The following is a 24,270-nucleotide window of genomic DNA, read 5'->3' as shown; positions in this document are numbered from 1 at the left end:
CCCAACAGATGCAAAGCATAAACTTTGGAAAAATTGAGTTATTGGTCCAGTATGAACACCTATCTGCATTATCTGTGTTTATCAGTTTCACGAACATCGGTATTCCCAGACGTGACAGCCTCCCAGCCCATAATCTCCATTTATGTAAAGGCTTATGATACTAATAACCCACAATCTGTTGCCACTGGCATCTGCTGAAAGTCTTCGTCATCAATGAAGAAAACGCTGAAGGAAAGGCTATCCGTGTATTTTTTACCAGTGCATGAAAACAAATATCACTGCAGCAAGACGAGCAGGCTAAATAACTTTTACTTGTATAGTTACAGGGTAAAGAGGCCAGTCATTTAAGACTGAGAAATATGGAGATTTCTATTCACTGGAGGAAGTGAATCTCTAGAGTTCTCTACCCCACAGGGTTGTGGAGGCTAAATAATTAGAAATATTTAAGAAAGAACTTAGTTAATTTTTTGAAAGATCAGGGGGACTGAGATATACGGGGAAGAGGAGCTGAGACCAGAATAGATCAGCCATGATCATGGAAGGAAATTTTAAGGAGTCACGTGCCTATTCCAACTATTTTCTTCTGTTTTTGTGCTCTTGTTCAGAGTCATTGTTGGCTTAAACCATATTCACAAAATAGGTTTGTTTGCTGTGTGATTTTATTACATATTGTGGAATTCTGAAACATCCTGTCTTTATTACATGCTCCATTTTCAGGCAGTTAGTGGTTAACATTATGTCTGCAATAGTCCTCTATGATAGTATTCATGTGCTCATAGCCATCCTGACTAGCCACATGGAACTTGTGGGATAACTGATGGCCTTAAACAGAACTGATAGTCATTTACATCCCTGAATTTGGCACTTTACTTCCTGCAATCATTTGCCATAGCTGCTGGACTGGCTTTGAGAGCTGTAGAAAGCATCTGTGCATCTCTGTTCCTATCAGTAATCACAATAAGTGGCTTATCAGTGAAATAGTCGTTTGGCAGCTGACTCCTTCTACTGCTAGTCCAACATGTGCGCTCTATAACTGGATAGATGCACGTACATCTCCATTGAGATCATTAACAAGTGATTCTGTACCCATAATTGCTGATGCATCCTAAGCAGCCATTCATTTTTGCCACCTCCAGCGATGCAGCAAGAATAACCTTTCATGTTCCTGCAAGGGCCCCAAAAATGAACTCTCATTAATCAACACATTGGCAGGGCACAGAGTGAGTTGACCCATAGAGTCACTGCCAAACAATACAGTTCTGTTCAAGAACTTGCCTTTTGCAGGGTACAAAATGAGTTATTTTTTACTTTATTTATATGTATACCTTTTATGTCTTCTACTATTTTAAGGGAACAAGTTTTAGATAAATTGTTTCTGAATTAATGCAAGCAACTTACAATCATATTGCTTTTAACTGCTTTGTAAATCTTGCTAAGCATTATCTTCATGATTGGAATTGTTGTGCCATTTTTACAATGGTTTGCATAAAGAATACAAAAATGTACAGCAGAATTTGTTTTTGAATTGTATATCATCCCAATTCCTCCTGTGTACTTGACATTCAGAACTCCTGCTGAGGAAGCGTTCAGACAGCCCACTCCTGGACTGGCATCATTAATGTCTCGATAGCTGGCTACCAAAATCAGTGTCAGGTTTCATGACAAATGTCATGAGAATTGTTTATTTTGTGGCATGGCAACAGTACAGTACAAGACATAAAAACTGCTCCAGAGTACAATAGACAGACAACTAGAATGCTAGACAATGCAAAAGAAGAATAGTGAGATAATGTTCATGGGTTTGTGGACTGTTCGGAAATCTGTCGGTGGAGGAAAGAAACTGTTCCTAGAATGTTGGGGGTGGCTCTTTAGGCTCCTATTCCTATTCCCTAATGATAGTCATAGGAGGAAAGCATGTCCCAGGTGGTGAGAGTGTTAATGATGGATGCCATCTTCTCGAGGCACCACCTTTTGAAGATGGCCTTGGTGATGGGCAGGTTTGTGCTCATGATGGAGCTAGCTGAATCCACAGCCCTCTGCAACCTCTTGTGATCCTGCACATTGGAACCTTTGTACTGGGCAGTGATACAACCATCCAGAATGGTATATTTGCAGAAATTTGCGAGGAGTCTGGTAACGTGCCAGACCTTCTCAAATTCCTAATTAGGTGTAGTCACTGGTGTGCCTTAGTCATGATTGCCCAGGAACTTGAAGCTGCTCACTCTTTCCTTCACCAATTCCTCAACGATGACTGGTGTTTGCCATCACTGGGCCCACAATCAGTCTCTTGGGTTTGTTGATGTTGAGTGTGAGGCTGCTGTTGTGACTCCACTCATTCTGCCAATCTATCTCAGTCGTCACCATCTAAGATCCTGCCAACAACAGTGGTGCCATTGGTGAATTTATATATAACGTTTGGGCTATGCCTACCCACGCAGTCGTGAGTGTTGAGAGAGTGGGCAGTGGGCTAAGCATGCATCCGAGAGGCATGCCTGTGTTGATTGTCAGTGAAGAGGAGATATTATCACCAATCTGTATTGACTGCTGTCTCCTCATTAAGAAGTCAAGAATTCAGTTGTGGAGGGAGGTATAGAGGCCCACGTATTGAAGTTTATTGATTAGTACTGTGGGCATAATGGTTTTGAACAGGAGTTGTAATTGATAAACAGCAGCCTGACATATATATTCCTTTTCATGCTCTCCTTCTTCTTCTCTCCTGTATTCTTGATGGAAACAGTGATAGCCCAATCTCCACTAGCTATGGATCAGAAATGCAGTTGGCAACAGTCATCTCATTTTGAGATAGTGAGAGTTCATCTACATTGTCAATCCAACTAATCTGTTGAAGAACTGGTGTGACTTTTATTGATAGCAATAAAATGAGCATTCCTTCTGTCAACTTTTTTCAATTAAGGTCACCTTGAGATTACCCATCAACATTGTGAAGGAGAGGGTCTCTGTAATGCCAGCTTAAGTGTTTTTCAGTCAAAGCTTTTGGAACACATGACAGCCTCAAAAATTCTCGTTGCAGTTTTGTGCTAACATTCTTCTAGCAATTCTCTATCTTCTGTAGCTTTAAAGTTTGACGTGCTCCTGGCTAAATATCCTTTTGCACTGAAAATTTGTGCTTTAGCTTCATGTGTCTGGCATCTGCCACAATTACCTCTACTTCCCCAATTGTGCAGCATGACACTATATTCCATTGCCAGACTAATTCCTGTCTCCTTTAGCTCATATCTCATGCCTTTGGCAAGCTTTCTTTTCTTGTCTCCAGCTCCAGCTGATGCTGTGGGGTTTCCTCCTCAAGGCCTGCACCATGTGACAGGAACTGCTTCTTGATCCGTGGCATTCAATATTAAATAACAGTTTTATTGAAGAGTTCTGGGGATAGTCTACAAACTAAAACACAGCTTATTTGGAAATGATTGGATCATGTGCATTATTATTTCTACGATAGACTCATGTGCTTGAGAAGTTACAGATGGTTGTGTGTGCAGTTTGTGAGGTACAAACTGAGGAAGTACTCTAGGCTTGTGATGGCAAGTTATCAAGAATCTGTCATTGTATATCATGTGCTCAATTCCTACCACAGCACTCCCTGAGAGATCATAACATGTGACATAATGGCTCTCCCTTACACAGGAAATAACAGCAAACACTGCAGCCCTGCTTTAGTATTCTTGTTGCACAACCTCTAACACTGGGAAAATTCTGCTGCTTTTAAGCTTCTGATCATATTTGAGTTTATTTCTTGGTGATGTTCAGCTTAGTTGCATCACCTTTTGCAAACGACCTTCAGCCCCAGTCCCCGCAGTTCACATTTGATTTTGTGCACTATATTTCTATTTTAATACTCCCAGATTACCAAGCAGATACTTGCAGAGATTTGAAAATGTTCCTCCAATTTACTGAGGCCATTGTTATTTGCACACAGATAGAGAGAGGAGCAATCTGCTGTGATGTTTTCAACAGATGACAATATTCCAAGGCACAAAGTCAATCAGATCAGAAGGCAATGTGTGATAGCCACCAAGGTGCAACATAGCTATTTTTCGCTGTGGTATTATCAGGCATTTCACTCTGGTCTATATATATTGCAATTCCTTCTGTCAATACACAAGAGTAATTGCTGAGAGCTGTTAGTATGTGACTGGAAAACATCAGTTTAGTATTTACACCCTATTCCCATCAAGCTGCAAAAGTCACCACTTTCCTGATGTATATTTTAGAATACTTAAGGAATTGTTGCTTAAGTTGCTCACCACCAGCAGTGCGTATCAGGAATTTGGGAAGCCCTCTCATAATTTTCTTTCTATGAATGGTACAAGTGTTCTCAAATGTCACCAACACACTCCCAACAGACAAGGCTGGATTCCTAGGATTCGATTTTGCAAATGAGTATTTATGTGCAACAAACAAACAAGATTTACCTTTACTCTACTGACAATTGTACGTGTATATACGTATAAATGTATATACACACATAAATGTATTGTGAGAGCAATGTTATTACACATATTGTGACCTTAGTGCAAGAGTAATAACTAGTCAGGTCAGGTCTTGTAAAATATTGTTTTAAATATTTCATTTTTTGATTGCCATTGAAAAAGGTCTTAGAGATGTACAAAAAAAGTTGTCAGGAAAAGGACATCAGTAGCTTATCATACTGTATCTATAGGAAAGTAGCTCACATTTAATTGTTTGGAAGGAGCATGACCATGGTGTAGGCATTGTGGCAGCCATTACATTTATAACAGCTTATATCAGCATTTTTCCATTAGCATTGGAAAATATCTTAAAGTACTTCCTAGAAGCTTTACTATAAGTAAATTAACACCAAGCGTAATGTTGTGCGTGCAATATTTCAATGATATTTAAGTAATCTTGTATATATATCGTTTGATTAAGCATTCTTGTTTATTTAAATCACTCAGTACAAGTTATATGTAAAAAAAAATTACTTGCATCCATCATCGTGCTACCATGTGATACACGTGCACCTCGCTTAAACTAAAGACGACATTTTGGAACCCCGTGTGTCTTCGTCTGAATTAGTTTTATGTTTTGAAGTTACAAAACATAACACATATATGCCAAAAGCTTGAATAAAGAGGGGCTTTAAGGAGAGTCTTTAAGGCAAAGCTAGAAATGGAGAGTTGGTTTGGGGGATTCTAAGAGCTTGCGTCCAAGCAATCAAAAGAAAGGCTGTGGATTGTGATGCACGATGACAGGTGAATATACCAGAGACCAACCTGAGAGGATTCCCAAAAAGATATAAGGCTAGAAGAGTTGACAGTGTTATAGAAGAGAAAGCGCAACGGGAACCAGCATACGTGGACAATGATTAAATGAGACAGTGTGAGCCAACTTATGGGCAGGAGATTTTGGGGTACAGTCAAGTAGGAGGTCCAGAAGAAATTAGGAGTGGTTAAGTCTGGAGATGACTAAGGCACGGTTGTGAGTTTCAGCTGCAGATGATCGAAGGCAGGAGCAATGATGGCGATTCTATTCATGGCCTGATAAGGTGCTCTCAGTCAGTGATTAAAAAATGGCCAGAAGAATACTTGTCACCTAGGGCTCTGTGCACTGGCTATTGATGTCTGGTAAAGGCAAGATGTTAATCTGTAATAAAACAGAAATTTTCTGGCAAGTGAAGGCAATGTAATGCTGTAAGAATGTAGGAACTAGAAACAGCAGGAGGGGCCAACTAGCCTTTTGAGCCTGGATAGGATCATGATAATCCAATCTTTAGCCTCACTATTTTCTTGACTGATCCCTTTGACTCTTCAGTTGCCACTGAAGAAAACTTTATCTTAGCCTTGGTAGGCTTAATGGCTGAGATTTCTCAGTTCTCTGGGATGGAGATTTTCAAGGATTAACACCTCTCTGGGAAAACTAATTCCACTTCATATCTACTTTAAGTAGCTGATTCATGATCCTGAAGCCATGCATTGCTGTTCTAGAATTCCCACTGCGGGTACATCTTTAAAGCACAAACATTCCCAAGCTCCCTCAAAATCCTATATACTTCAAAGGCAATGTGCTCCTGTATATTTAAATTCCAAAGACGGCAGGCCCATTGTGTTACATCGTTCCTCAGAAAACAAACTTACTCTTACCTCAAGGGAATCTTGTGAGTCTTTTCTGTATTGCTTTAAAGCAAGGACAGTTGTCCCATGTAAGGGAAATTAAACCTGTACATAGTTCACCTGGTGTGGGCTCAGCAAAGCCCTATATATTTGTATAAATGTTTATTTCTCATATACTTTTATTACAATAAAGGCAACCTTGCATTTGCTACCTTAGTTAGCTACTGCACCTCCGTGCCCTTTATCAAGATGAGGAATGATAAGTTCAAAGCCCTTGCTCCAATGTTAATAACGTATCATTCTGCAGATACTGCCTTACTTAGAACTGATGGAGGACCATACTTGAAACCTTTGAGGTCCACATGTCAAAACATACTGAATTTTCTTTGCTAGAATATATGTTCAAGTGGATGGTAGGAGGAAGAAAGGTTATGAATTTGACATTCAGGAGGTTAAATTAAGGAAGAAACAAAAAGATAATTACAATTCATTTTTCGTTTGATCTCAGGAAATCAAAAGTCAACATCCCAGACATATAGAACTAGAATTAAACAGAATAATGATTATTGAATGTATTAATGACAGATATCCATAATTGAATTTCCTATATTTTTCCTCAGGTACGATTATGTGGAGGTACGAGACGGTGGTGATGAGAAAGCATCATTACTGGGAAAATTCTGTGGAAAAATTGCACCTTCACCACAGATCTCTACGGGACCTCTTCTGTTTGTAAAATTTGTGTCTGATTATGAAACACATGGAGCTGGCTTCTCCATTCGCTATGAAGTTTTCAAAACAGGTTGGTTGCACTGGTTTTATTATATATGTCTTTCTGAGTTGTATTAATTAGCTGAAAGAATTAATATTAGAAGACATGATTAGCTCTCTCTGTAGTAACACACAAAACACGCTGGAGTAACTTAGCAGGTCAGGCAGCAGCTAAGGAGAGGAATAAAGAGTCAACATTTTGGGCTGAAACGCTTCATCAGGAGTGGAAAGGAAGGGGGAAGAAGCCAGAATAAGAAAGTAGGGGAAGAGGAAGAAATACAAGGTGGAAAGTAACAGGTGAAGCTTGAACTCCTTTCCCCTCCTCCCCCCCCCCACCTTCTTACTACGGCTTCTTCCCCCTTCTTTTCCAGTCCTGATGAAGAGTCTTGGCTTAAACCATCATCTCTTCAGAGATGCTGCCTAAGCTGCTGAGTTTCTCCAGCATTTTCCGTGTGTTGCTCTGCATTTCCAGCGTCTGCAGAATCCCTTGTGTTTATGATATTACTGTCTGTACATTGTCAAATATCTTGCATGGTGTTTCATTTGTTGTCAGTACATTACTCCTTCCTGTTGAATTCCATCTCCGTGCAGTAAGTTTGCCTTTGCTCTGACAAATCGAGCATTGAAGTGTAACAGAATAGATTGGTGAAATTCTTATTTGTTATTTAATTTTGCAGTCTTTAGGTTCATCCTCAGTTTGTTCAGCAGTGAAGTGACACCAAAGGAAGAATGAGATGAAAACATTTTAAATAGGCCTTTTTACAAGAGCTTTGGAACCACATCTTTTCCTCATTCACAGAACATCTGTGATTGATCAGAAATACCAGAGGAACGTTTATGGCCACTCATGCAGCAAAACCTCTGCTTCTTGGCACAGTTCCTTCTTATTTTTACATTCACCTTGGAATGGCCTCTCTTCTCATATTCCTATGGAATTAGTTCAATGGTACATGGGTTGCATTTAAAAAGTATTGTAAATATACCATAACATGTTTTCACCAGTCTTATTTTCATGAAGAACATACATGTACAGTGTGCACCAGCTAATCATTACCAGTAGACAGGAATATCTTTTTAAGCAACTAATATTTGGACACTAATTTTTATCACCTAAAGAGACTCTCAGCTGGACTGTCATAAATATTTAGGTTAGCTGTAAGAATTCAGATTTGTGTCATGTTATAATCTCACTTGAAGAGCGAATGAGTAAAATGAAACCAAATCTTTTCTTAAGTACGAAGCCCTTCATATCCACTCAGTGTCTGTGTTTCACAGTTGTGCTGAAACCTTGTCCTCTGAACCTCAAGGTGAGCAAAATACACTCTGCCTCCTGTGGAGAGTTTGAAGGCACTGCTTTCAGTACAAGTCTTGTCCACTGAGAGCTCAAACCTCCCCAGTGTTCAATTAACTTTAAGCTCCATGGTTTTGTGTCCTGCAGTTTCTCATAAACAGATGTATAATCCAACATGGTTGCCGATTAAAAAAAAAATTTTGCCTGTCTTGTTGCTACACAGCCTTAATGAGTTCCTGCAAGTATGCAATTATACTTCCTGCATAAAACTCCTGCTGTCAGAGATGGGTTAATGACTTTAATTCCAGGACATTTATAGGACAAGGCTCTAAGAACTGAATTTAGTACAGATATATTTAATAGCCTGCCTAATAGTATCATTTAGATAAAAGCACTGTTTTGGTTACCATGGAGGTGGCCCCATAAGAGGCCTGTACTGTACTGCTTGTAACAGTTCATTGAAAACAATAATGTAAAGACCATTTTTATTGCCTCATATAAATTACCTTGGTATGCTGGAGCTGAACACATGAAGCTTGGAGATGGACTGCTGATGACAATGCTTCCTTTCATCTTTTATTGTTCCTTGGATAGGAGGTTCAGAGCATTTTTTTTGATAACACTAAGTTGAAAAGGGATGATATCAGGATCACATATATTTCTTAGAGGGCTGGCACAGTGCTGCGGATAAGGACAGTGGATTGTTGATGCTGGTAGAGTTACTACCTAATGCCGGTTCAGTCCCGACCTCGGATGATACCTGTGTGCAGATACATTACGTACCCTCCTTGTGACCATGTGGGTTTCCTTTCAGCGATCTGGTTTCCCGCTGCATCCCAAAGACGTGCAGATTGAAAGGTTAATTGGCCACTGTAAATTGCACTAATCTGTAGGTGCGTGGTAGCATCTGAGGGGAGCTGATGGGAATTTGAGAAAAATAAAAAGGGATTAAAGTAGGATTAGTGTAAATAGCACAGATTGCCCTTGTGGACATGGTGACTCAGAGGGACTGTTTTCATGCTGTGTGATTCTGGTTTGAGTCAAAATTAAACTCAAACTAGAATTGGTCATGCAGTGTTATGATATAGATTATAGTGATGTAGATTCAAAATCCTGAGGGAGAACATTTCGAGGACATCAGTCAGAGATCCATTTGAACTATGACACTTGAAATAGAGAAGAACAGACCAGATTTCTAGCCACTAAACCTTTTCTTTGTCAAGTCCCAAGGAAATGTATGAGGCACATGGAACAAAGAAATTAACATTCACCGAGTACCACATGCATCATCCACTTATCTAAAGACACCACATACCGTACAGTGAAATAAAAACACTGATTACTGCGAAAGCTTGGTATAAAAGTCATCAACCTGAAATGTTAGCTCTGTTTCTGTCACCTTGCTGTGTATTTCCAGCAGATCACTGTATCTGTTGGTCCACAGCAGGTGAATGATATAGAGGGACATGACTGACATCTTGCCCCACAATCTGCAAATCAAACACAATGTTTGTTGTAGTGTGTTTTCAAGGAAAAAAAAGGTGAGGATGGTGAAATAAATGTTTCTCATCCTTCAAATTATAATATGGGGTCTTTTATTTCCACTTTCAGGGGGTTAAAAAGTCCTAGGCAAATTCCTTCAACATTACTATGAAGTTTCAGTACTCAACTTGATATTAGCAATTTGTAACCATTACCAAACTTTCCACTAAGGTGGAAGGAAGCAGAGGGTCTTAGTCTAAAACCTCACCCAAAGCATTCAGATATAGTGTCCTTCGGGACTTGAGTGAGGTGTCAGCCTAGATGATCTGCTCTTGTTTCTGGAGCTGGATGCCCAACATTCTTTGTTCAGAAGCAAAGCTGCCAGCAATAAATAGATAGTATCAAAGCAGATTTGCCGAGAAAATGGATTTCAAACACTTTTGGCGAATTAAGTGAGTGAGGCATTTTGACCTATTGGCAGATCAGGTAAAAAAAAAATTGTTCCGTAATTGCTTGAAAGTTAATTCTCATGGTTTCCTTTTAAGAAGTGTTAAAATCTGACACGTGATTAAGCAGGCAGAAGTTGTATCAGGCATCTATGAAAAGAGTGGACGTCAGTGGGCTGGGTTTGCAGAAGAAGACAGAAGGAGATTGTGGAAAAAGCAGGGAGAACATGTGGGAGGATCCATCTGTGTACAGTGTCATGGGTTGGACTCAAGCACTCATGGTCAGCAGCTACACAGGGGAGGAAACCATCTGTGTCCTAGGGAGATCAGCGCACAGATTCTTTGATCTGTGGTCTATACTGAAATGACGCAGAGAGGAAATTTGCATGAAAAACAAAAAAAGTTTCTTATACAATTTTACTTCTACTTTTAATTTGACCTCCTCTGCAATAATAGGTGAAACCAAGTTCAGAGTAGGTGACTGTGGAACACCTACCCACTCTGTCCGCGATGGCCATCCGGAGCTACTGGCTGCATGTCACTTTAACTCTTCTTCCCACAGACTCACTGACTTCTCTGCCCTTGACCTTTTCCAATGGCATGGAGACACGAATTGGAAGAACATCACTTCACATTCTATTTTGGCAGCTTGCAACCCAATGGTGTGAATATTGAATTTTACTATTTCAGTTCACTCACACCCCAGATGTTCTCCTCCCACACACACACTTGTTCATCCACCTTGTTTTCTCCCCCGTTTATTCACCTCTTCCATCAGTCTCTCCCCACCGGGTTCCATCTACCCACGATCCTCTCTCCATCTGGTTTCATCTCTCACCTACCCCATCCTCTAGCCCAATCTACTTGCACTGTTATTTACTACCTTTTCTCTTGTGTCTGTCTCAACCCAAAACATTGACTTACAACTTGTGCCTCCACAGATGCTGCTTGTCATGTTAACTTCTTTCAGTGTCCCTTTATTGCTTAGTGTGATATATTTCTTAATAGTTTAATATGAAAGCCTTACTTCTAATCCAATTTCCGTCAATGAGTTATGAATGGGCAACTTCACTGATCATGTGTTTAACATCTGTAAATAGCTGCAATATGATGATGAATTTCAACAGGGTAAAACCCTCTTCAGCTTCCCATTAGCCATAAGCCCAATAGGAAATGTGAAAAGGGTGCTTTTTATGAATGATTTATACACTAAAAATGAGCAACGATAGATGTACTTTCTACGCAAATATTGTATGTGCTCATGTCTCGGGTCTAGGTCTTGAACCCATAATCTTCTGATTCAGAAGTGAGAGATCTAAGCTGAATCATTTCAAAAGCATCACAAGGTATTGATGAATGTGAACCTCCCTGATTTTTCCAAGAGTGCTGTATACCATTAATCGTATCCTCACACTACCACAGCAGCTGAAATCAGCTCAGTGGGCAATGCTGTGAACCAAACGTTGGACCACCCTGGTCAAACAGCCCATTGCATTGTGATGAGTGTACTAAGGCTGAACAACTCCGCTATTACTTCTCATGGGCTTCATCAAAAATTCCATAATGTTTTTAACATTACTGGCCATAGGAATGAAGAACACCCCTTTTGAACTGCCTTTACTAAAACGTAACCATGCACATAAACCTTCAACTTTCGGATGCCTGCCCATTGGTTACTTGTTTACTGATTTGTCAACCTCACATGATTGCTCTTTTCCCTTTGCTGCATGCACACAGACACCAACTTCTGTACATCGAAATGCTTGATGTGCACGTGAAAATTGCGTAATGACAAGGGCTATTTCCTGATGGGTGATTGACTGAGGTGGTCATTATTAAATGAGCTGTGCACAGTAAGTAAGGCAAGCAGTGGCAGCCTGCAGCTGAACGTGATTCTATTTAAAGGGCCTTTGGGTTAAGTGTAAAGGAACGCAGGCACATTTCAGGAGTCACAGTGATTGTACATGCAGTTCAAATCTAGACAAGAGCTCTTTGTATATGGGTATTACAGTTCAAAGTGCAAGACTGACTGACAAGCTTTTGAAGGCTAAATGATAAAAGTACCCCTTAAACATGCTAAAAGTTAATCTTAGTCTTAATTTGATTTTCTGGCACCTGGAGATGTGATTAACATTACATTACTAACAATGTAGAGAGAGAGAGAGAGAGTACTGTCAATGAATATTACATGTCAAGATTCATTTAGTCAGAGTGCAAGTGGAAAGTTTAATTTTAATTCAATAGTAATACAAGCTTTCTCTTTGAGTATTGTCAATTAGAACAAATCACATTTGTTCTCTATGCAGCTAATCTCTATAATTTCTTCCTAATTACCTAAAATTACTGGTCAATAGTCCTGAATGCAATTTGCTTGCTTTGAGAATTATGGCACATACTTTGACAATCAAATTGTGCTGTTATCGCTTAGATATACAAATGTCATTTTACATGCATAATCATTTGCCAACATATTCCATTTGCAAATATATAACCAACACACATGCCCTACATACCATGTTCACTTTAACATACGTAGCCAGTGCAACAATGCTTTCATATGCAGGATTAAACTATATATCTTTACTTTGAGTGCTCTAATGAATGGCAGCTTCACCTATCTCACATATATAATTACTGCTTACACATATAAGTATGCTTACATTATCTTTACCAACATACAGTACCTCGTTCACAAGGAAAAATCAACTATGCTTTGTTCACCTATCCAACCACTCATGTAGACAATTCAGCTTGAAAGTCTTGTGCAAATCAACAAGTCTGTCACATGTCACATTAATACTTTCAAGTGACTCTTGTAATCCTGTAAAAATGTAACATGCAGATTAACTGACAGGTTCTCTGGCTTGTGTCTATAGCCTTGGAATGGCAATTAAGTTTCTAACTGAAATTAAAATATCCTGAAGAATTACAAGACATGATTAAAGGGAGACTTCCTTCTTCTGTTATTTTTTTTTAACACAAAAGCTAGTGTATTATTGAAGAGTGTGGCAAAATAGTTCGACTCACTTCCTTAACTAACACACCAACAGTTTAACTTCAGTATAAGGTCCCCTTGCTTGTGCCTCTCCTTATCGCACGTTTGGCCAAAGGAGAATGCAGACAAGTATCTGTACTGCACCAAACCCCTGCTCTTGCTGAGGCCACTTCACTTTTCGGGTCCAAGGTATAAAGGATAGGGTGAGCAACTTGCAGGCAATGCTATTCTCTGTTTGTTTTGTCAGCTCAAATCACTTAGCAGAAAACAAGTTGGAAACAAAAACAAAAAGATGCTGGAAAGACTCAGGTCAGGTCAGGCAACGTGCATTCGAAACAAGTCTGATTTGTTTCTCCAATGGACGATAAAATGTCCTGCTCATTAGTGCCTACTTGGTTTATTTCCCAAGACGTAGGCAACATGGTCAAAGTGACATTAATTGTCCATTCTTACTAATGTGAAAAGACGCTGGGCTCTGGTTTCTTTCTACTACCAAACTTACGGCTGCAATGTCCTTACATTTGTGTTTGACAGAAAATGTTCAAAATATTGATGAAAAGATGCAGTCTTGGTGTGTTTCATGTGAAAGTACTTTGAAACTTGGAGTGGAACTTAATGGTGTACTGACGACATTACTTCCCAGTCATTTTTCTTGACGGTAGAGCTCACAAAGTTGTGGAGGCTGGGAAGGTTTATATAACTCTGGTGAGCTACAGCTGTGTGTCTTGCAAAGGCCATCATGCTATATGAATCAGTGGATGAACTAATGCTTGGAAGCTGAGCTCTTCCACACTGATAGCTTTGAACATTAAAGACACAAAAGCAGATCCTTGGGGATATTTCACTACCTAGTAAGATCTTGGATGATTAGTGATATGAATTTATTTATTAACATACCCTCCTTCAGCAACACTTAACCAATCTAAAACTTAAATTTAGTAATTAACCAAGCATCAACTGGTATTTGAAAAAGAGAACTTAGAGTTGAAATCACACTTCGTATAAGTGTTTCTAATTCCATTAAGAAAAACTTGGCTGAATTTAAGATCAGAAGGCTATAAGGCACAAGAGCAGAATTAGGCCATTTGGCCCATCTAGCCTGCTAAACTGTTTCATCATGGCTGATCTAGTTCCCTCTCAACCCCACTCTCCGGCCTTCTCCCTATAACCATTCACGCCCTGACTAATCAAGAACCTATCAACCTCTGCCTTAAATACACCCAATGACCTGGCCTCGACAGTTGCACATGGCAACAAATTCCATAGATTCACCTCCCTCTGGCTAACATTGTTGTCTGTGTCCTAAGCAGGCTGAAGTTAGAAGGAGAGATTGCATATTGCTCCCCAATATTTAAGGAAGAGAAGCTATTTTGATCTGTGGAACTACATTTCAATCAACTCCTAACTTATGAACGTCCAACAAACACAATCCTAATTATGCAATTTCTCCTCCTATGTTAACCCTTGGGGTCAGGGTATCATTCTTGTAAACTTATGCCATACCTCCTTCAAATCCTCTGCATTCCTTCCCAGTGACAAGCACTTTTGCTACAAGGTTAGTATGTTAGCAGTAGACACCTCAGTGAGAAGGTTCATCTGCTGTGTTGATGGTCCCTAAGAAATTAGAAATAATCCTTCAACATCCTTTTGGCTTCCACTTCCAAGAATGCACAAGGCCACCCAATAGTGCTTTGCTTCAATAGAACAATCAAGACTGGTGGCCAGAGTGTGGAATGCATTGGGACATAACCTTTTCACCAAGAAGAGGGACAGGATGGATGTCAGAGTGACGAGAGCCATGTGTGGTGCCGACTGCTGGACCGACCACCGCCTCATTGTGTCCAAGTTCAGGCTTCGCATTCTGCCCATGAGAAGACCCCAAGGGCAGAAGACTGCAAAGAGGCCGAATGTCTCCAAACTGAAAAGCAGCAGGGTTGCAGAAGAATTCGTCGATGACCTTGAAGGCAGACTGCCAGACACACCACAGGAAGACGGGACCAGCGTTGAGGAACAGTGGACGGCCTTCAGAGACGCTGTCTACACTACCGCCCTCGAACATCTCGGACCAGCAACCCGAAGAAACCGAGACTGATTCGATGAGAATGATGAAGAAATACAGGCACTACTAACGGAGAAACATCAACATCACAGAGCGCATCAGAACGACCCCACGTCGCTAGCCAAGAAAGATGCCTTTACCAAAGCAAGAAGAAAGGTGCAGAAAAAAACTTCGCGAGATGCAGGACAGCTGGTTCAGCAAATAGGCCGATGAAATCCAGGGCTATGCAAACAGCCACGACATAAAGCGCTTCTATGATGCGCTTAAGGCTGCATATGGACCCCAGTCCTCCGGCTCCTCACCCCTCCTCAACGCAGATGAGACGCAGCTGCTGACAGAGAAGAAGCAGATTCTGGATCGGTGGGCTGAGCACTTTAACAATGTCCTTAATCGCCCTGCCGACATCAACGACGAGGCCATTGCCCGCCTGCCCCAGGTAGAGATCAACAAGAACCTCGACACCCTCCCCACAGTAGATGAAGTCAGGAAGGCAGTGAAGCAACTCTCCTGTGGCAAAGCGCCAGGACCCGATGCAATCCCTGCTGAGGTATACAAAGCAGGAGGCCCTGTCGTGATGCAAAAGCTGACTGTACTCTTCCAGTCCATGTGGAAAAAAGGACAGGTCCCGCAACAGCTGAAAGATGCCAGCATAGTCCACATCTACAAGAGGAAAGGCAACCGCCAGTCTTGCGACAACCACTGAGGCATCTCTCTCTTGTCCATTGCGGGGAAGATTCTGGCCCGCGTAATGCTCAACTGCCTTCTCCAACATCTTGAGCAAGGTCTGCTCCCAGAAAGCCAGTGCAGCTTCCGTGCTGAACGTGGGACCGCAGACGTGATTTTTGCTGCGCGCCAACTCCAGGAAAAATGCCAGGAGCAACACAGCGACCTCTTCGTGACCTTTGTCGATCTAACCAAGGCTTTCGATACGGTCAGCAGAGAAGGCTTGTGGAAGATCATGGAGAAGTTTGGCTGCCCCAGCAAGTTCATCACAATCGTCCGGTAGTTCCACGACGGTATGATGGTGAAAGTTCTGGATGACGGCGACGAGTCAGAGGCCTTCCCAGTGACAAATGGCATCAAACAAGGCTGCGTTCTTGCCCCTACTCTGTTCAGTATGGTATTCTCAGCCATGCTGACAGATGCCTTCTGTAACTACGAAGAAGGAATCCACGTCAGATACAGGACTGACGGCTGGTTGTTCAACCTTAGGCACCTGCAGGCAGTTACAAAGGTGCAAGAGACCGTCATCAGAGACTTGTTGTTTGCTGATGACTGCGCACTCAACGACAGCACAGAGCAGGAGATGCAGCGTGAAATGGACTGCTTCTCACAAACCTGCGACAACTTCGGTCTCACTATCAGCACCAAAAAGACCGAAGTTATCTACCAGCCTGCCCCAGGAAAGCCATACCAGGAGCCGCGCATCACGGTGAAGGGCCAGAACCTCCAGGCAGTCGACAACTTCACCTACCTGGGCAGCATACTCTCTCGCGCAGTGAACATAGACGCTGAGGTCAACAACAGGATTGCCAAAGCTAGCGCCGCCTTTGGGAGACTCCGTGAGAACGTCTGGGCGCGGAGAGGACTCAGCCTTACCACCAAGCTGAAGGTCTACTGTGCAGTGGTCCTTACCACCCTCCTTTACGCCAGCGAGACCTGGACTGTCTACAGCAGACACGCCAAACAGCTGAACCATTTTCACCTGAGCTGTCTCCGCAGACTCCGCCACATCAGGTGGCAGGACAAAGTCCCTGACACGGAAATCCTGGAACGAGCTGGGCTCTGCAGCGTCTACACCCTCCTGCTGAAAGCCCAAGCCAGGTGGGCTGGACATGTGGTCAGAATGCCAGACAGCCGATTGCCTAAGCAGCTGCTGTACGGAGGACTGTGTCAGGGCAAGCGCTCAGTCGGGGGGCAGAAGAAACGTTACAAAGACTGCCTCAAAGCGTCCCTCAAAGGCCTGGGTGTCAACATCAACACGTGGGAGACGCTTGCCCTCGACCGTCCAGCTTGGCGCAGCAAGATCACCACAGGAGCCCGTGCAGCTGAAGTCAGGCGCATCATCGAGGCGCAACGAAAGCGTGCTGTGCGCAAGGCCCGAGCAGCATCCACTGCCACAACAGCACCCACCCACTTGTGTCCCACATGTGGGCAAGCCTTCAGGGCCCGGATTGGCCTCATCAGTCACCTCCGGACCCACAGCCGCCAATCTCCCATTTGACTTTGAAGCCATGGTCATCTTCGACTACGAAGGACCAACAACAACAACAACAACCTTTCCTGTGCAGACATCTCACTCTGCGACAACTCATTTCAGGGAGGTAGCACCCCTGCCCCCTGCAACCCCATATCCCCCCACGGTCAACCTCCAGGGATGTATGTAATACTTTGTTTAGTGATTTTGTCTAATCTGTAAACCAAGTTGGATATATGCAGAAAATGTGACATTAAAATATGTACTTATATTATACTATCATGTATATTCTATTACAACTTTAAGCAGGTCTACAGGGAGTTTGGCCTCATCACATAGGACATCAATAGCGTAGCTCCTTAGCAGCCAGCCAGCTAGTTTAAATAATGTTAGCTATGCTAATGAACGAATGACATCTGTTAAACTCACCTCAACATGTCTTTTACATTTTAACCCACGATGGGCAATAGAAAAGTCACTGTTGCAAACAGTGCAGCGAGCAACCCTGTCATTATTTTTGAGGTCGACTGTAAAGCCCGCCCACAGAGAGAACTGATAGGTCTACTTAGCAGGAGTCCGCAATCGTTTTTGCACCGCAGACCGGTTAAATATTGACAATATTCTTGCGGACCGGCCAACCGGGGGCGGGGGTGTTAATCACAACCGGAGTATAGGTGATAAGTCAATCGCATCATAACATTTTAAGTAACGTTTGGATATTAAACACACAGCGCATATTTTCCCTGTATGAACATATAAAATCATTGGAACACACCAATATCGCTGTATCAGTGGGAGCCCTGGGCTTGTTTTCCTGCAACAACACGGTCCAATCGAGGGGTGATGGGAGACAGCGATACTCGAAGGGGGTTCCTTATGTCCAGTCTATTCCGCAGTTTAGTTTTCGTTGCATTCATTGCAGAAAACTCCGCTTCACAGGGATATGTTGGAAATGGAAGCAACGTTTTCAGTGCTTCCGTGGCTATCTCAGGATATTCAGCCTTGTCTTTGATCCGGAATGCCGGCAGAGGTGTTATGTCAAACATACTTTTCAGCCCACCATCATTTGCAAGCTCGAGGAGTTGATAGTTTTCCCGTGCTGACATGGATGATTCACCGGGGACATTCACAAATGGGTCACGGACCCATTCCTTTGCATGTCTCGGGTCACTGATGACCTCACGTGCGTTAAAATTCAACAGTGCGTGACAGGGAACGAGGAAAGGTGCAGCTGACTCATATCGTTTCATATCGCCGAATCATATCGTTTCCTCATGGCCCGGTGGCTGGAGACCACTCTTAGCACGAAGAGAGACCAATCAGGATGCTCACTCTCCCTCTCCCTCTCCAAAAAATCTGTTTCCAGGATATTGTATATAATTTCCTGGCCTCAGAGAGCCACTATCGTTATGTGGGAGACTCCCGGAACTTCCGGGAGAGGTGGGATGTCTGCCTGTGCTGTCATACAAAGTTTCTCTGCTAAGATGGGAAAATCTGCAGATGCTGGAAATCTAAGGAACACACACAAAGTGCTAGAGGAACTCAGCAGTTTAGGCAGCATCCATGAAAAAGAGTAAACAGTCAATGTTCCAGGCCGAGACCCTTCATCGGGACTGGAAAAAAGATGAGGTTAGAGCAGTGGGGGGAGGGGTGGAAGAACTACAAGGTGGTAGGTGATAGGTGAAACCAAATGTGGGGGAAGAGGGGAGGGTGAAGTAAAGAGCTGGGAAGTTAACTGGTGAAAGAGGTAAGGGGCTGGAGAAGGGGAATCTGACAGGAGAGGGTAGAAGACCATGGAAGAAAGGGAAGGGGGAGGAGCACCAGAGGGAGGTGATGGGCTGGTAAGGAGATAAGGTCAGAATGGGAAATGGGAATGGGGAATGGAAAAGGAGAGAGCGAGTGCCATTACTGGAAATTTGAGAAATCGATGTTCGCACCATCAGGTTGGAGGCTACCCAGGTGGAATATAAGGTATTGCTCCTCCAACCTGAGTGTTGCCTCTTCGTGGCAGTAGAGGAGGCCATGGACTGATGTGTCGGAATGGGAATGGGAAGTGGAATTAAAATGGTGGCTACCGGGAGATCTCGCTTTTTCTGACGGATGGAGCGTAGCTTTCTGTGCTCTGTGTTCTGGAATGAAGCTCACTTTCCTTAGATTTTAGGCTTTTCCTACATTGATGAATGTTTTGTTGGTGATGTAATTTATTCCGTGGGAGTTCTTGCTCATTTCACAGTATTGGAACATGATAATTAACTCCAGCCAGAATGAGAAATGATAACCAACTGCATTTGATTATCGCATTATGTTTGCCGTCGCTGGATGAATCCAAATCATGTTTTTTTTAAAAAAACTAATTTCAGATTGTCTGATAGCTGATCGGGCAAATATATATTGCAGTACGGAACAAAGTCATCCAGAAATGGCAGTGAACTGGGTTCAATTCGAGCCTTTAAGTTCGCCCCAGTACCTTTGGGCAAGTAAAGCAAAGAAATGAGGAAGAATACTGAAGATGTTATGTTTGAATGCATGCAGAAAACAGAATAAAGTTGATGATCTTGTAGCACAGTTAGAGATTGGCAAATGTGATGTTGTGGGTATCTCTGAGTCGTGGCTGAAAGAAGATCATACAAGGGTGATTGATAAGTTTGTGGCCTAAGGTAGAAGGAGATGAGTTATACAGCTCTCATTGCATGCACATGCAGTTCAACTCTTTGAGTGATTACGTAGAAAGTTTGAAGTTAATACCTCGTCTCCTTCTACCTTAGGCCACAAACTTATCAATCACCCCTGCTGCGCGCACTTTCTGGAGGTCCAAGGTCCGTATGCTCCACAATCGGTGGACTATGTGTAGATGTAGGAGGGGACTATGTTGAAAAATAAATGTGCTAGGTTTTCTAAAATTGACTTTTTCTAGCTTGAGCCACAAACTTATCAATCACCCCTTGTAGTTGGGAGCTTAACATTCAATAATACACATCGTACTGGAAGGGCAGGCAGGTAGGCAGAAGGGGTGAATCTGTTGGTAAAAATTGAAATCAAATCCTTAAAAATAGGTGACATAGGGCAGGAAGATGTAGAATCCTTCTGGGTAGAGTTAAGAACCTGCAAGAGTGAAAAAGTCCTGATGCAAGTTATGTACAGGCCTCTGAACAGTAGTTAGGATGTGAGCTACAAATTACAATGGGAGATAGAAAAGGCATGTCAAAAGGGCCATGTTACAATAATCATGAGGAATTTCACTAAGTGGGTAGTTCAGGAAATCAGGTTGGTGTTCGATCCCAAGAGAACAAATTTGTACAGTGCCAATGAATCACAGGGGATTTCAATATGCAAGTAAATTGGGAAGATCGGGTTGGAGCTGGATCCCAAGAGAATAAATTTGTAGAATGCTTATCAGATGACTTTTTAGCACACTAGGGGAATGACAATTCTGGATTGGGTGGAATTGGATTGCAGAATAGCAATAGTGTTTCTGGGAGAAACCCGAAGGCATGGGAAAGATATATGCCAAAGATGAAGTTTCCTATAAGAGGTTAAGTCAACTATCGCTGACAAGGGAAGTCAAAGACAACCTAAAACCTAAAGAGAAGGCATATAATACACCAAAAATTAGTGGGAAGTTAGAGAATTCAGAAGATTTTAAAAACCAATAGAAGGCAACCAAAAAAGCCATAAAGAGGGAAAAAAGAAATATTAACATAAGCTAGCCAATAAGACACTAGCAGAATGCCAGAAATGTGAGTGTGTCATGGGGCAGAACTGGGTGTCATGGCTATTATTAAGGAGAAGGTGCCTGGGAAGCTTAAAAGCCTGAAGTAGATAATGCAAGTCACCCGGACCTCAGGGACTACACCCCAGGGTGGAGATTGTGGAGGGATTAGTCACGAATTTTCAATAATCACTAGTTTCTAGAATGGTTCCTAAAGACTAGAAAATTGCATATGTCACTCCACTCTTTGAGAAAGGAGGGAGAGAGGAAATTATAGCTTAGTTAGCCTAATTTCAGTGGTTGGAAGGATGTTGGATTTGATTATGGAGGATGAGGTTTTGGAGCCTTTGGAGGTACGTGATAAAAAAGGCCAAAGTCAACATGCTTTCCTTAAGGGGAAATTTTGGCTGACAAATTTGTTGGAATTCCTTGAGGAAATATCATGTAGGAGAAACAAAGGAGAGTCAGTGGATGTTGTTTATTTGGATTTGCGGATGGCCTTTGACAGTGTTCCGTGCATGGTGCTGCTTAACAAGATAAGAGCCCATGGTATTACAGAAACGGTACTAGAATGGAGAGGAGGTTGGCAGGAGGCAAAGAGTTGGAGTAAAGGGGGCCTTTTCTGGGTGGCTGCCGGTGATTAGTCGTGTGCTGCAGGGGTCGGTGTTGGGACCACTTCGTTTCACAGTATATGTCAGTGGCTTGGATGAAGGAATTGATGGCTTTGTTGTCAAGTTTGTGGATGAATCAAAGATAGGTGGAGGAGCAGGTAATGTTGAGGGAACAGGGAGTCTGCAGAAGGACTCAGACAGATTTGGGCAAAGAAGTGGCAGATGGAGTATAGTTTAGGGAAGTGCATGGTCATGCACTTCGGCAGAACGAATAAAGCCATGGACTATTTTCTAAATGGGGAGAAAATTCAAAAATCAGACGTGAAAAGGAATTTGGGAGCCCTTGTGCAGAATTTGTTAAATATTAACTTACAAGTTGAGTCAGTGCTGAAGAAAGGCATATGCAATGTTAGCATTCATTTCAAGTGGACTAGCCCACAAAAGTAAGGGTGTAATGCTGAGGTTTTATAAGGCATTGGTCAGACCACATTTGGAGCAGTTTTGGGCCCCTTATCCAAGTAAAGGTGTGCTGGCATTGGAGAAGTCCAGAGCAGGTTCAAGAGAATGATCCCAGGAATGAAAGGGTTAAAATATGAGGAGCGTTTGAGGGCTCTGGCTCTACTCGCTGAGGTTTAGAAGAATGAGGGGGATGTTATTGAAACCTATTGAATATCAAAAGGCCTAGACAGAGTGGATATGGAGAGGAGTATAGGACTGGAGAGCACATCCTCAGAATTGAGGGGCATCCATTTAGAACAGAGATGAAGAAAAATTTCTTTAGCTGAGGGGTGGTGAATGTGTGGAACTCATTGCCACAGACGACTATGCAGGCTAAGTCATTGATCACATTTAAGGTGGAGGTTGATAAGTTCTTGATTAGTCAGGGTGTCAAAGGTTACGGGAAGAATGGAGGAGAATGGGGCTGAGAGGGATAGTAACTCAGCCTTGATGGAATGGTGGAGAAGACTCGATGGGCCAAATAGCCCATTCCTACTCCTATGTCTTATGATCTTATGGTCTAATTTTTTCCTTGTTCCTGATGGCTACCTACTGTCTAAAAATGTGATCATAAGCATACATGAGATCGTAGACGGGAACAGAATCATCTCCTGCTGTGATGTTCCCAGTTGCTCCAGGAAGTTGTTGTGATTCTACTTTTAGGCCTTGTCTGTAAAACAAAAACATCTTTTGAGTGGGCTGTTAGTGGTTGGCCAATGGTTCTCAAACCGCACCATTTGGGACCCAATGGTTTCAGGAGTGAATGGAAGGTCTGGAGTTTGCACCTTCTCCCTGAGACTGTGTGACTTTCCTCCGGGTGCTCCAGTTGGCTCCACATCCCAAAGTCATGCAGGTTGGTAAGGGGATTGATCACTCTAAATTGTGCCAAATGTGAAAATGAGTTATAAAACTTAGTAGAGTTGATGAGAAAGTGGGGAAAATAAAAAATGGGATGAGCGTAGGATTATCGTAAATGGGCTGTTGAAGGATAGCCTCATCTCTGTATGATTTTATGAAACAGGACAAAACTAAAATAACAATTGGTCTCTCACAGAACGGAGAAGGTATCATTCCCTGGTTAATGTGAAAGGCCCGTGACAGCTGTAGCTGCTAGTCTGAAGATTTTCCGATCCTAAAGTACCACTACAGGACTTTATAAGCTAAATGGAAACTGCCGCCTCAAATTTTTTAATATAAAAATTCCACTTTACAAATATGAGTGATTTACTGATACTTGGAACTAATTCTGATAAAAGTGAAGAGGCTTTGTATAATGAGATATAAGCCTTTTTCTTTCCAACGTGGCTTAGAATAAAGAGGAAAATGTATATGCCTGTGTACAAACCTTGCACTAACTACGGCTATGTATCATTTCATTACATTTTATAGAAACACCTGTGTCAACATGGTTCAACCTGGAAAGCAATGGTGGGCACATGCTGTATGCATTAACTCTTCCACCCTGTGTGTCAGTGCATGATAGGTCGCATCTGGTGTGCAAGCAGAATCACTCCCTGTGGAAACATACGCCAGGACTCCCTCAGTTTGCAGAGACCTGTGCATCCCACTGGTGTTAGTAAAAAACTACCATTTGCACATAAAACCTTCTTTAAAATTTAAATTAACAACAGGAAACGTGCAATTACTGTTTCTCCAGCGGGCAGCTGAAATTCCTGAACCATGCATTGTGTAGTACTAGGAATGCCATTATATTTAGTGCTGGAAGTCACATACAGCCAAGCTACTAAACCTTACAAAACAGGCTTTTATGTTAAAGGCTACAATTATTGTTAAGCGAGATGACTGCATTGGTCTCTGATCATTATGTTCTCCAATTAATGATGGGTTAGTATGATTACCAGGTGTAGATTACTGAAGTTACTCCATGGATTTTCAATAATCCAGTTTTGGCAGCAATAGCATCTCATGACTCACCTATTTTCATCTGTGCTACCCACTGATTATGTGCTTCAGTTCATCACTTACTGCCTGCTTCCCAGCAGTGTGGTTGCTGTTTACATATAGCACCAGTTATAGGAATGCAATCCCAGCCAATTGTTACCTTTTTAAGGTAACACGAATTTGATGATACTTAGATTGTTCAATATATGAGATAGTGAAG

The 24,270-nt window shown here is 42.2% G+C and overlaps 1 protein-coding gene across 4 annotated transcripts in view; it reads left to right on the top strand.

Moving 5' to 3' along the window:
* The window catches only part of nrp1a (neuropilin 1a), a 195,539-nt gene that overhangs the window by 39,567 nt on the left and 131,702 nt on the right, over window positions 1-24,270 (top strand). For all 4 annotated transcript variants that reach the window (XM_072253978.1, XM_072253977.1, XM_072253976.1 and 1 more), the window contains one exon: window positions 6,710-6,891. In XM_072253978.1, coding sequence (XP_072110079.1) covers window positions 6,710-6,891 — 182 coding nt within the window. The remainder of the gene's footprint in view (window positions 1-6,709; window positions 6,892-24,270) is intronic.

This window comes from Mobula birostris, chromosome 3, assembly GCF_030028105.1.
Source record: "Mobula birostris isolate sMobBir1 chromosome 3, sMobBir1.hap1, whole genome shotgun sequence".
NCBI classification, from domain to species: Eukaryota; Metazoa; Chordata; class Chondrichthyes; order Myliobatiformes; family Myliobatidae; genus Mobula; species Mobula birostris.
Note: the sequence above shows the minus strand (reverse complement) of the source record. Positions and strands in the feature narration are given on the sequence as shown.